The sequence below is a fragment of the Salvia hispanica genome, chromosome 3 (genome assembly GCF_023119035.1).
Source record: "Salvia hispanica cultivar TCC Black 2014 chromosome 3, UniMelb_Shisp_WGS_1.0, whole genome shotgun sequence".
Lineage (NCBI taxonomy): Eukaryota > Viridiplantae > Streptophyta > Magnoliopsida > Lamiales > Lamiaceae > Salvia > Salvia hispanica.
In genome coordinates, this window is record NC_062967.1 from 32,228,563 (window position 1) to 32,242,851 (window position 14,289).

The 14,289-nt window shown below is 37.9% G+C and overlaps 3 protein-coding genes across 4 annotated transcripts; 1 reads left to right on the forward strand and 2 right to left on the reverse strand.

The window, feature by feature from the left end:
- The first annotated feature begins 2,118 nt into the window (after window positions 1-2,118).
- Window positions 2,119-5,839, forward strand: LOC125215265 (putative polyketide hydroxylase). Of its 2 annotated transcripts, XM_048116637.1 has the most exons (12): window positions 2,119-2,478; window positions 2,739-2,821; window positions 2,902-3,037; window positions 3,310-3,323; window positions 3,387-3,797; window positions 3,898-3,945; window positions 4,099-4,273; window positions 4,379-4,491; window positions 4,578-4,674; window positions 4,758-4,977; window positions 5,077-5,227; window positions 5,307-5,839. In XM_048116637.1, exons 1-12 carry the CDS (start codon window positions 2,295-2,297, stop codon window positions 5,712-5,714), a joined length of 2,040 nt encoding a protein of 679 aa, XP_047972594.1. In that variant the 5' UTR covers window positions 2,119-2,294; the 3' UTR covers window positions 5,715-5,839. The 2 variants fall into 2 exon arrangements, with proteins under 2 accessions (XP_047972594.1, XP_047972593.1); XM_048116636.1 differs by having other exon boundaries at window positions 3,310-3,797.
- LOC125215266 (uncharacterized membrane protein YuiD-like) lies at window positions 5,831-7,577 on the reverse strand. The gene is made up of 5 exons (XM_048116638.1): window positions 7,382-7,577; window positions 6,973-7,129; window positions 6,525-6,575; window positions 6,291-6,383; window positions 5,831-6,009 (listed from the first exon to the last, which is right to left on the reverse strand). Exons 1-5 carry the CDS (start codon window positions 7,489-7,491, stop codon window positions 5,953-5,955), a joined length of 468 nt encoding a protein of 155 aa, XP_047972595.1. The 5' UTR covers window positions 7,492-7,577; the 3' UTR covers window positions 5,831-5,952.
- A 911-nt stretch (window positions 7,578-8,488) lies between these two features.
- Window positions 8,489-13,708, reverse strand: LOC125209884. Its single transcript, XM_048109460.1, has 5 exons — window positions 12,743-13,708; window positions 12,533-12,641; window positions 11,929-12,208; window positions 9,635-11,483; window positions 8,489-9,212 (listed from the first exon to the last, which is right to left on the reverse strand). The coding sequence occupies exons 1-5, from the start codon at window positions 12,936-12,938 to the stop codon at window positions 8,788-8,790; spliced, it is 2,859 nt and encodes a 952-aa protein (XP_047965417.1). The 5' UTR covers window positions 12,939-13,708; the 3' UTR covers window positions 8,489-8,787.
- Window positions 13,709-14,289: the final 581 nt, after the last annotated feature.

Sequence of the window (14,289 nt, forward strand, 5' to 3'; positions counted from 1 at the left end):
AATCGGTTTTAGAATTGTTGCTAGTCTGATGCTCATAATTCTGCCCTAATTCTTTGGATCTGAGATTGACTTTCTTATTCATTTCTAAGTTACAATTTTATTCACTAATTCAAACTTCACGAATTTATCTTCTTGGATCCGCCATTGACATGGATAGACTATGACTCTTCATATACTTGTCATGGCTTGCTTCACTATTACATGCTAGTAGGATTGTCGGTCATTGTTTTTGGTTTCGATCAAAGTGGAACTGTAACTAGATTAAAGGTCCTATATGTCATTTTGGTTTTGAACTATAAATCAATGTTTTTGGCCCACTTTTGACGATTTTTTTGATATTGTGCCAAAATCGTCAGTTTCTTGATATTAGACGGAGACCACCAATTAATTGTCATTTCACGGTTCAAAATTGTTAAAATCGAAACTAGACTAGTAGATCCGATATGTTGATTTTGATTCATCCAAAATGCACGTGTTACGATTCAAAAATCAAAATTGATAGTCCGATCAAAACCTAACAACCCTCTATGCTAGCCTCAAGCTTTGATACACCAGCATTTCTACGTGCTATTAATTGTTGATGAACAAGTTTCTTGAGTTGGAAATCTCTTATCTAGTATATTTAAATGATGATAGTATGGGCATGAGGGAAGATTTATTCACCTTAACCTAGATCCATCACACCGACATATATCTTTCATTTTTAATGGCAATTATATACAAGTTTCTTATATTTCTTTTCCTAGCTCTAAAATTGAAAAATGAGAACATCCTTACATCCCCTAAAATGGTCCATCTATTCCTAGTAGCCTCACACTACACCATCTTTCTCCTAAAAGGCAAAATCCAACATATCACCTGTGGCCTAGGTATCTATACAACTTTTACCCTTTCCTCAATTAATACTATCAATCTAGACTATTGATTATGGTGTGCTACTATATCTTCATATATTTGAACACCCAACTAAGTTATTGTATTCTAGTCCAACGTTGGAGAAAATTGTTACGAGTCTCAATCATCATCAATACTCTCATCTACTTTCTGGAACATAATTATAAGATGAAAAAGATCATGAAAGATAAACTAAAATATTTGAATAACTTGATATTGAGGATTTTTATTCCATGTTGGGCATTGGTGCTATCGAAATATTGAAGAAAAAATCATAAATAAAAAGGATATGATTAGTAGTATTTTGTAAGGACACAATTAATAGAGAATTTATTTAGTACTCATGTTTAACTATGATCCACATGTAACGGATAATCTGATTTGCTATTGCATATGATGTGATTTGCATGTTACTTAGTTCTCCCTCCATTCCGCGGTAGTTAAGTCATTTAATTTTCTACACTCGTTTTAGAAAAATGATAATAAATAGTTAAAATGGAGAGAAGGTAGAGTAAGAGAGATCTTATCTATGGCACTTACTTTACTCTCTCTCTCTATTTTAACTATTTATTGTAATATTTTTCCAAAACAAGTGCAGAAAATGAAATGACTCAACTACCGCGGAACGGTTGCGGAACGGAGAGAGAGTTTTCAAATTAAATTATCACCACTCGTAGCAGGACGGATGGAGTATTATAGAAACGTGAATTTTTGTATAAAGTGCTTTTCAAATAAAATAAAATAATAGTAGTATGGATGTGTGGCTGCGTCTCGTACATAAATAACTTGTTAGTTACTAGTTGGGCCGAAAACATTCTTCGAGAGGGCCCTAGTTTCAGCATTTCAGCCCAAAAGTGTAGTTCGGTAAGTGAGTTTGAAATATATTGTGGATGATCAAAATGAGACCCTGTTTTATTTAGGTGTATATTAAAAAATAGAATCCGGATTGAGTGAAAATAAAGGTGGCAAAGAAAATGAAAAGAAGATGATGAGATATCCCGATTAAATATTAAAGCATGTAAAACAACGGAATGAAATAGAAAAAACAAAATGAATATACTAATACGTTCCAGGAGTTGTTGAACCGACTAATGGAGTTTTACGAATGTACCTATAAGCCGACGGTTCGGATCCGGACCGATTAACCTGCACCGGAGACGGCCCAATACTAACTTAACACATAGTTTGCTCTTTTGAAAGGAAATGAAACACGTTGGCATAAATCAATCCATGAGTTCTCCTACCTAATTCAAATTATTTAAGAATCATCATAAATCCCAATCTGTATCATCGCGCAACACAAATAATCAAGATCACTACATTCTTAAATTAGTTGGAATTTTAAGTTTCGATTCAAGAAATAGCGAAACCGAAGTAGAATTGGCGCAGTGGCTGCTGCAATGGCAGCTTTGATGCTCACCAGGAGATTCCACCGCAATGCCGTTCTATGCTCCTCCTATAATCTCCGCACAGATTTGTCAACCTCTTCCCACGGAATTGACGGCCCAGATTCACGATTGCCTGTCTTGATCGTCGGCGCAGGACCAGTTGGCCTTGTTCTCTCCATTCTCCTCACTAAATTAGGTTCAACATCTCCGATTTTTCTATTTCTCTTCTATTTTGAAGACTTCTTTTTTATGTTGTGCTTCAAGTTATTGGACTTGTTTGATTTTCATACATCATGAGGCTCAATTGCATTTTGTCATCTGTATATATGCCAAATTTCAATTTTTATCTGTTCCTTTCTAGTACTGTTTTTTTCCTGGCTAACTAGTTGATTTATAGGTTTTGCTTTGATGTCAAATTTGAGGCTATTTATAAATTATAATGGTGTTTGCTGGCAGGGGTTAAATGTGCAGTTTTGGAGAAAAGTTGTGGTTTCTCAAGACACCCTCAAGCTCATTTCATCAACAATCGATCCATGGAGGTTTTTTTGCATCCCCTTTTTTGTTGGGTTAATTTTGAGATATTGAGGCCTTTTGTATTGAAGTAGATGATTCGTGCCAGGTGTTTCGCAAATTAAATGGACTGGCTGATGAGATTTTGAGGCATCAACCGCCTGTAGACTTATGGAGGAAGTTTGTATACTGCACTTCGCTCACCGGCCAAGTTCTTGGTTCAGTTGACCATATGCAACCTAAAGGTGTTTTCTTCATTTCTGCAGCTCTTGAATATCGAGAAAAATCTTGTTCCTTGAATCGGTTATTGAGATTCATGTTGAATGGAAGGACTCATAGCTAGTACTTATTTGATGAGCTCTATCGCCTAGCATGTATATTGTCTGTCAGACCAATCTTTTCCCTTTTCCCTCAACGGAATTGGAATAGCATATCAACAATCTCCGTTTCTCCCATTCCTTGCCTAATTAGCAGTTTTTTAAATTCTTATCACGTTCACAAGCTCTGTTGTATGCAGATTTTGACAAGATTGTGAGTCCAGTTTCTGTTGCCCACTTTTCTCAGCATAAACTTACGAGGTTGCTAATTGAACAGCTCAAGCACATAGGGTTTCATGTCAGAAGAGATGGCTTTCTCAACTCTGACGACGTAAAGCTTGCAGAGCAGCAAATACTCTTGGGGCATGAATGCACTTCCATCACCACTGAAAATAGTGTAACCGTGACCGCTTCTATAACAAGGGAAGGGAAGCGTGCAGAAAAAAAGTTCCATTGTGATTTTCTTATTGGCACAGATGGTGCAAGTAGTACAGTAAGAAAACTAGTTGGAATAGACATGAGTGGTGAACATGATCTGCAAAAACTTATCAGCATACATTTTACAAGTCAGGACCTTGGACAGTATTTAATGAATGAAAGACCAGGCATGCTGTTTTTTATATTCAACACTGAAGCCATCGGCGTTCTTGTTGCTCATGACCTGATGCAAGGAGAATTTGTGCTGCAGGTGCTGTATATTTCAACCCGGCTTTAGTTTTGTGCGTATTGATTATCTTGTGCTGTTATGACGCCAGTAACTTAGATTTCTGGCATATTATGTTATGCAGGTACCTTTTTATCCTCCCCAGCAAAGGTTTGAAGATTTCAGCTCAAGGGTAACTCCCTATCTCTATATCCATTTCTTCACCTGTATAGCTTGAGTTTCATTATAAGATTTTAATGTAGGTGGCGAGGTATTCTTGTGCTGTTAAGAGCCAGAAAATTAATCATGATAAATCAGCTGTTCTAAAGAATTCTTTGTATTGTAGATGTGTGAGAAAATAATTTTCAGTCTGGTTGGTCGAGAGCTTGCAGATGTCAATGTCCTGGATGTAAAGCCTTGGGTAATGCATGCTGAAGTTGCTCAGGCGTTCTTAGCTAGTAACAACAGGGTAATTCTCGCTGGTGACGCTGCTCATCGCTTTCCCCCTGCTGGCGGCTTTGGTATGAATCTTCGGATATTATACTAAAATTGATACCTTTAGCTAGTTACTGAAGGCCATCAGAGAGCCAGTTATTCAATCCAAGACCTTTTGCTATATTTTACAGGAATGAATACCGGAATTCAGGATGCTCATAATCTTGCCTGGAAGTTGGCTTCTGTACTCAGGGGAATAGCACCACCATCAATTCTTTCGACTTATGAAACAGAGCGTAGGCAGGTATTGTATATTCATGAGTGTAATTGTGCTAATCAGCATTTCCAGAGCAAAAATCTTACAAAACCGTTACACTTGGTACTTGTCAGATTGCTCTCTTTAACACTGACCTAAGTGTCCAAAATTTTAAAGCAGCAATGGAAGTTCCTGCTGCTCTTGGTCTTGATCCAAGTATTGCTACTTCAGGTAATACATCTACAATTATGAAATGAACTTTCTCAACTGTTATTATAACTCATCAGATACCTGCACCGTTTCTCAATTCGCAGTACATCGTACCATAAATCAAAAACTTGGTTCCATCTTACCGTCTGATCTGCAAAGGGCGATTTTCAATGGAATATTTAGCATAGGCCGCATGCAGCTCTCTGGTTTTATTCTAAATGAAAACAACCCGCTTGGATCTTCGAGGCTTTCAAAACTAAGAGAGATCTTTGAAGAAGGAAAAAGCCTGCAACTCCAGTTTCCTGCTGAAGACCTAGGGTTCAGGTACTACAATGATTTGAAAGTTTACGCGATTTAGTGCTTGTGCGTGTGCCCCAATGGGTACTCCGTGATGATTTGTCTAACCATGAGATTTCACCTTAGGTATTATAAAGGGGCACTACTTTCCGATGGTGAGAGTTTTTCAAGCACGCAAGAAAAGCCAACTGGACGGAGGCGGGACTACGTACCATCCTCGGATCCTGGATCAAGGCTGCCCCATACGAACATTCAGTTATTGTCACATTCAAAAGAGGTATGCCATGCCACCTTCTCTAAATTGTGCCTGTGAAGGTTTTTAGGCAAAATACATGATTTCGTCGCAATTTTGTCAGGAAACCTGCTCTACCCTGGACCTTGTATCTGCAAACAATGTTGAATTTCTTCTTATTATATCCGCAATCGAAGAATCGTATCAACTAGCTCAGGCTGCATTCAAGGTGGCTCAGGAATTTCAACTCCCACTTAAAGTATGCATAATGTGGAAAGACAAAGCAACATATGCAGTTCTTAGCAGCAGCGAAAGGCTGCTTTCACCGTGGAAAAACTTTGTAGACGTTGTAGATGCTAAAACTTGTCCTGGTTTACCATCATGGTGGGATCTCTGTCAGATGACGAATAAAGGAGCTATTCTAGTGAGGCCAGATGAACACGTAGCATGGCGCACAAAGTCGGGGATCGAGGGTGATCCTGTTTCAGAGCTCAAGAAAGTTTTCTCAGCTATACTGAGATTAGATTCATGATGCAATAGAGGCAAGGTTTAGGTTAGAGAAACAATTTTTTCTATTTATCTTTTCATCAGATATGTACCTTTAAGCTACCCATTCTGTTAAAAATAGAAATAAAACACAATACAGACTTTTGTTTATGAATGAATATACAGATTTTGAAGGTCGCAACATTAACCATTCTACAACTAGGTCAATACACGCACACAACACGACTTTAGTAACACTAAACAAAGTCTTTATCCAGATTGCTTCATATTAAATTTATAATTACTGCTGTAATTGATCCCAGAACAGCACCAGCAGCAACCTGAAGTTAAACAATGAACACAAAAAAATGAACAACATAATTAATAAAGCAATAAAGAGAGACTGTTTTCTTGTATCTATAATCTACAATCGAGTATTTGGTCATGTTCTAAGGTTTCACGCAATAAATTGATCGTTGGTCTATGCAGATTGCGCAAGCAGAGCGTGGACATGGAAGTTCGAAGATGGATGGAGCAGAATTTAGTAGAAAAACAAAAAGTGTATTCATCCAGATGAGATTGAGAGATGGTTCTTCGAATAACTAAAAACATCTATTCGAACCTGAGTAGGCGTGTGACCGAGAAGTTCGCGAAGAGGCATGCTCTCAGCAAGAGGGTGCTCAGCTGGAAGTTCACATAAAATCTGATTCAATACCTGCCAGATATATAGCTCATTAGAAACTTTGTGGTTGTATTTAAACTGTAGTTGTTGCCCTTTGTTACATTATATTTATCACATTTGGGGTGTAATTGATGAAGTAGCGTGTGCATTTGTGCAAAAAAACATCATACGAACCTCTGCTTGACGTCCGGCATGTAATCTTACACCAGTTGCATCATACATCACCTGTCGAAAGTACATACAATATACGGAAGCTTAGAACAAAGCCTGTAAGTCGATTGTGCAAGTAAAAGCATAAGTCGAAGCCCGGGCATGAGGAAAACTAGGAGTTAGTATAAGATCTAAGTTCTATTAGGAGTAATTTATAAATGAACTTCTAAACTTTGATTCTGCATAGTTCTATAAGTATTTGTGTAGCAATTTAAGGCACATGGGAAAGGAAAAGTGTCCGGACAGTATGTTACGGACTCAATTCCCACATCGGTTTGAGAACGACTAGTGTGGGGTATATAGACTAAATGAGCTCTCTCTCCTGACAGACTAGTCGTGTTTGGTATCTATCACAGTATAAGTTGTATGCATACATTTAGACCTTTGTAAATTGTAAACAAGAGAAACATACCACACATGCCAAGACTAACGCAGTTGCGAATTCCGGCCCTCCAAAACCCTCTTGTAGGCCAACGCCAACTGCAAGAGCGGTCACAGTAGCTGAATGTGACGATGGCATGCCACCAGATCCGATAAGTTGCTTCGGATCCCATCGGTTTTCCCTGTACCTAGATCGATACAACGCTCGTAAGACTCCCAAGAACACAGTTTGCTCTATAACAGAGCTCATTGCATCACTTTAGACAACAAAAAAAACAACTTAAAAAGGCGGAAGAATTCTGCTTTAGCATATACTATAAAACAGTATTTCCAATTGCAAAAACATAATCTTTAAAATGCAAAGATTCAGTTTGATAATGAAAAATCATTATTATCTTGCAAAATAGCATAGATAAAATCACACACATATTAACATATACCAGAGAGTAAAGAACTTAATGGACTGAGCAATAGCGAAGCCAAGAAAGGCAGACAGCAACGCATGATTTGTGAGAAGCGCCAATATTCCATTTGACAAATCACTCATCATCACAATATCTGAGAGATTCTTTTTCCCCCTTTTCTTCTCAATTTCAAAGCAGATCTTGGGAAGTTATACAGCAGCTGCGTGTTTAAGTTAACTAACAAACGGTTGACATTATTTTTGCTTTAGTCATAAATATTGAGTATGGAATCTGGCATATGCTGCTTTCTATATTCGTTATTTTCAAATTTTTGGTTGCTTTCCGAATTCATCATTTCATTCTTTTCTTGGTTTCTTTCGCTGTGTATTAAATATCTCCAAGATTAGATTTTGCCACTAAATAAATCTTTTTGTAGTAAAAATTAATAAAAAAACGCATAAAAATAAACAAATACCAAGATGAGATATTTGGTAAATTAAATTGAAAAATACTTTTTTATTCGTACGAAAAATAATAATCCACATGGTTTATTCCAAAAACTATATTACTACCTACTTTTCGTGAAGATGGTCACTTTCTTGAATAACACGAGATTTTACATGAAGTTGTTTAGTCGGGTGTTTTAACAAGGAATGAGAAATGTAAATGTTATTTTAAATATGAAAATATACGTTTATTTGGGTCAAATTAAAAGTATTTTAAATTTAGCTGATGGAATAGTAGGTAAATGACATGCATATTTCTATTTTTTCATAAATAAACTAGATTACCCCTCATTTAAAAAAATAAGCTAACAAATATAAGAAACACATAATTTGTGCTACGAAGCTCCGTGGGGTATTGTCTCTAACATATGCACCTCCTATGAAAATTGAAAATTATAAGCATAATGTGAAATGAAAATCTATAGCAAAAGTTTTTTTCTTCTGCATATGTTGTATTAACACCAAATCAAAATCCTTATTATCCGCTTTGGGTCAAGCCTGCATAGATTTATTTTTAGATCACCTCAAAAGGCATCAAACTAATTGGAGTTAGACGAGAATTATATCCACCTTCTAACTTCCCTCAAACACCCGATGTGGGATAGGTTTGTACTCAACAATACAAAAAATACAAACATACATTCCAACCTGCACGTGCGTCTTTATTGAATAAAATGGCATTACAACCACAACAAATAGCTACAATTAAAATGGCCAGAATAATTGTCTGAATGCACAGTTCTGGTCTGGAGCACCAGAACAAAAGAATCAACCTATACCAAGCACTAACAAGAATGAAAACCCACACTATTATCAGCCTAATAAAAATTGCAACTTTACAAAAGGGATTGCATCTAATATCATCATCTCTTTAATAAACAATTAGCATCAACAAAATCAAATCTATTAAACACACGGTGGTTACCGTCTCGGGCTTCACATGATGGTGCAGTTGCACTTGGACTCCAGCTTCGGAGGAGGATGTGTGGTGGCCTCGCCCTTCTTGCTAGGGGATCTCACGATGCGCGGACTAAATTTTTCTTCCCTTTCAGGAGTCACAGGCCTTGGCTTTGTCTCTGTCTCCAATCTTCTCTGGCGAGCCTTTTGGGACTTGGAACTGCGTTTACCCAGTGGCCTTGATCGCATCTCCCTTCTGTCGGGATTGGGTTTGCCAACCACTGTCACTGTTGGCCTCGCGACTTCCAGTGACGAGTTCTCCTTCTCTATGGCTATGCTTGCCGCCTCATATGCCAGATTGTGGACAATGGAGCTGCAGAAGAGGATTGTGTCTGTTGCTTCCTCGAGGGTCAGGCTTCTAGAGTTTGCTCCACCAACGTCTTCTCGCACAATGGTAAAATCTTCTGAAATTCACAAGAGAAGTTAAGAACCCATAAAATATAAATCCAGTTAAACTTATGCGATCCAGTCATCCAATGAAATAATTTAGATATAAACAAGTTGAAGTCAGCTACGAGCTCCTGAACATGCTTAGTTGAGCACAAACGGTCAGTCCCAGATCATTAGGGGAGAAGGCATGGAATGATGCAAAGCAGAAAATAGTATTATCACAACAAGGTTGATTCTTGAAGATACTTTCATGAGTTTACATACGTGAGCATGTGCATGTATGCACAGCAACGATCCTCGGGAATTTTTCAGATGAGATCAAACACAAGTTTCAGAATATTAAAGCATAAAGACATCTCCAGGTCAACATACAAGTCTTATAATATTGGTATAACTACTATGGCACAAAAGAAAAAGCAGAAGAAGATGCACATACCAAGGACACAATTTACAGGAACAGGGATGTCAAATTCTTCAGTAGTTTCTGTCATATTATCATTTTGTTCCACTGAGACAGAAGGCTCCAGTAATTCATTTGTTAATGTCTTCGAATTTGTGGAATCAACATCAGATTGTGAGTCACAAGATAAAATACCAGAATTTTGAATTTCCATTTCAGATATATCATTCAAAGAACTCATATGAGGAACTTCCGTGACATCCATAATGTCATTACAAGAGCTTTGCATGTCTTCCCCTCGGGCAGAAGTCTGTAACTGTGTAGCTGCTGTTTCTTCGTTACTGGATTCATCTGTCAGGTTTTCACCACTCCCATGTGATACTAGCTCTTCAGAAGCCAGAATTGACTCCTTCGGACTACCTTCTGAATGGGCATTCATCAAATCACTCGATAAATGTGCAGAAACCTTGAGGGTTAGACTGCTTTCCAAATCCGTGCATGTACTTTCTGCTTCTTTTTCAGAGGGCAGTGACTGGTTAGGAGGAACTGGATATGTTACCCCATGAACCTCCCTATCCTTGTCGGAAGACACTAGCTCAAAACTATCCCCTAGGCAACTTGGTGTTGTACTTCGGACCGTGGATCCAAGAGCTGACGCACCAGACAAAGAGGAGATGGAGCGTTTATGCTTCATAGGAATTTCATATCTGTAATTTTCAATGTCAGATCTCTGGCCACTTGATTGCCGGCGAATACGTGCCTCTGTTTGCCTAGAGGATCCCAGATCAGTGGAGGATGATACAGATGCATTACTATACCCACCGGAGCTTCTCATACTATTTACGCTATCCCTCACATAAGAGAAATCATCATAACAAATGTTACTTGCGGTGAAACTCCTGCTTTGGATGAGATGTCCTTTACTGCTACTTGATGACTTCAGAAGCAATGATATACCCGTACCTTCTGAAACATCAGCTTCTGAAGTTGAACAGACACCAGACTGGTGTAATTGTTGGTGGCCGGAGTGAAATTCCACAGCTCCAACTATCTCTTGCTGGCTGGTGACCATAAGCCCCCTCTTCTCAGATTGCAATACATCGTGATCCATGCCACGCTCGGTCTTTGAATATTGATCATCAATTGCAGTAGAGTTGAGGTGGTGCATTTCTGTTTCACCAGCACCCATAACTGGTACTGATTCTTGAATTGAGACAGATTGGTCCAAAACGTCATGCCATCCACACTCTTCATCGTGAACAATGGCTTCTGCAATTTCCTTATCTCTCTTTACTGTTGTCACTGGGAGGGTTGCCATAGAATTTGTTTTCAAACTACTGCATTCCAGACAGAACCATAGGTCACCTTCCTTTACCAATTCACTTGAAGGAAACATGTCACTGCATCCAGAGCATATTTCCATATCTGAAGTCCCATCAACATCGAAATAGTCATATTTCCCATCCAAGATTACATCAGCAGAAGTGTCAAGTTGGCTGCTACTCTCAGCAGTATCTGACAGAGAAATAACTCTAGCGGGGTTACCATTTTCTGCATCCTGATACCCCGACACCTCCTCAATTATTCTATTCTCAATTGCTTCATTAACTGCATCAGTGTGATCCATGGCAAATACTTCGTGTTGCATAGTTGGGTACCGTCCCTTCACAAAGTCACTGGTCACATCATCCTGGTTTTGCTCATTTTCTTCAGTATCAAGTGCACCACTTATTCCTTGATCCGAACTGGCATTACTGCTAGTTGTGATTGAAGAATTTCTTGATGTCAGAGCACGATGATGTGTACTTGCTTTCCCTGCATAAAATGTTGAACTGGGGACACTGGACAGGAGGGGTCTGAACATATTCTGTGGAACCTTCCTATCCTGCATGATGCACATGGATATGTCAGATAAAGGTAGTGTGAGTAATTTGAACATAATCAGTCACGAGAAATTCGATAATCACACCCTGCCCGACTTGGAAGTAGAGGGCATTTCATATCTTGAAACACCTAGAATAATCAAAATGTTGTGAACAAACTGAAATGAAACCATCCTTAAAGTTGATAAATTTAGTAGGAGTAATGTATTAATATAATACTACAAATTAATCAACTACTGTAATTCCAAAGCACGTGCTAAAATGAACATATGAGTATCGAAAAATGATTTCTTAGGAGACACACATCTCGATAAGGAAAACAAGGTCCAGTGATTTATCAATCAAGAAGCAGTTTCCATTTAGCACAGTAAACTACAGCGAAAAGCTTGGAAGCAAATGAATCCATAATAGAATCTAGAATAGCATCAACAAAGGAAAGATGCTTACCATTTGTCGAAGTGCCAAGTCGAATGATCTTTTGGTAGCAGAATTTGACAAAGTTTTGGTTGGTTTCTTGGAAAAGCCCATAGTTTTATTATTTGGGGATCTACCTATGCTTCTTGGAACTGAGCGGCCAGAGGTGCTGATAGGCACAGATTGTAGTGAGTCTGCATCATCATCACCAGATGATGCAACTGAGCCTCTGCTGTAGGAACTAAATTGATCCCTTTCATGACTATAAGATGAACCGACACTTAACAGAGGAGTTTCAGGAGGGGTTATTAACCTATAATGACAGCATGTATTAGTTGAAAACAAATAAATGTAGTGATGTATGCAAAAATTTATTCACACCTTACATCAATAAATTACTTTACGTATCATGTGACCTATTTATTACTTCATTTAATCCTTTCACAGTTCAGTAGCACTGGCATCTTCCGTTTCCCGGATGGAGTGATTACAGAAAGAGACAAACAAAAGAAACAATCTGAACTAACTTAACTAACTCCAGAAAGTAAACTCAGCAGTGATTCTTGTTCTTAAATGAAACACCAATCAAGATAACATGACTAAGCTACGCAAGATTCGTAAGCATAGAGAAACCTACCAGTCATAGTCATTTTTATCTCCTTCTGCATTAAGCAGGTCACTACTCTCCCCTCGAGCAGGAATGGATATTCCAAGCTTGTAATTGGAGAACTGTCTTGGCCTCGATGCTATGAAACATAAATGGTAAATATCGACACATATGTCAGCAAGAATTTGTTAAACAAGTAACGCACACTGCACTATTGCCAAAACAGGTTCGAGAACTTACAAAACATGTCGTCAAAGTCATCATTCGTCTGAAGCAATAAATTATCAGTTTCTTTGTTCTGCACCTCATTGAACAGAGCAAGATAATCATCCTTCTCTTGAAAGAGAATCCCACTCCCAAAACTGCTGCCTCTCTTGTGATTCTCTCTCTTCGCCTCCCTCCCCGGGGAAACTCTAACAGAAGGTGACGGAGGCATACCCGATACTCTCACAATTAAACTTAAACAAGCCTTATAAAATCTCAATCAAATCCTCAAAAAACCCAAACCTAAAACTAAACATCATGAAAATCACTTAAACTCTAACACACCGAATAGAATCTCAATCAAATCCTCACAAACTCAAACCTAAAACTACACATTGTGAAAATCACAAAAACTGGTCAGCTGCTGAAATATGAAACTCAATTCCATCCTCCTCAACCATAAAGAGCCAAATCCAACTTCACATTCTCAGCAACCATATCAAATTGAGATCAATTCCTCTATACTTCCCAAACCCCCCACCTCAAATCACAGATTAAAACGTAATTCACGTAAAACCCCCAAACCCAATTCAAAAGCCACCTCAACACCAATGTGTGAAATAGACCCAAATTTAACTGGCAAAGCCCTGAAATTTTCTGAAGCAGCGAGCAATAAAGGTGCGTGGATCTAGAGAGGGCTGGAGTAGATCAAAAGAAATCAGAGATCAGAGAGCAGAAGGTGAAGAAGGAGATAAAGCAAAAGAGGAAGAAGAAAAGGTGTGATTATGCTTCACGTGAGAGGTGGATTGTGAATTGAGAAAGCGAAATGTAGCATCACCGCCACAACCACACCACAGCAGCAGCTGAGGCGAAAGCAAAAGCAAAAGCAAAAGCAAAATCAAAATGAAAATGAAAAAAGAAACAGAAACAAAAGAGAAAGCAAGATCAAAATTATCCTTGTTCATGTGATTCTAGTCATATCTATGAACCAATTCTGTTCATTCTCCACTAGATTTCCAGTTTATATGTCACTGTCTCTCTCAACATTTTTACTGTAAAAAATTAAAATTAGAAAAATACTTCTATTTGATACATCAATTTAGATTTGGATATTAGTATGATTGGTGTTTAATCATAATTTATGATTTTTGGTGTTTCTCATCTGATATACTAATCTTGGATAAATTCAACTAATTTAATATGAGAAAATCTAAGACTAATTAATGCTAAGGAAATCTAGTTATGACCATTATTGGCGAGCCAAACAAAGACGATTGTGATTTGATTGATAATAAAGTCGATGCTTTTGGATTATTCATTACGCTACCATCTTAAAATGGTGTACCATTATTATAGATAAATTACTAAATTGCAATGAGTTCTAGAACATCCATATTTATCAAACTTGATCTCGACAAATTTAGTCCATCTTTTAATCTATATCTATATATATATATATAAAAGCGGAATACCAACCAATCCATTTTCCCGCCCACTTTCATGAAATGTTGATAAGCATATTATAAAATTGTATTGCATATAATATACTCCCTCCGTCCCATGTTACTCGCACTTTTCATTTT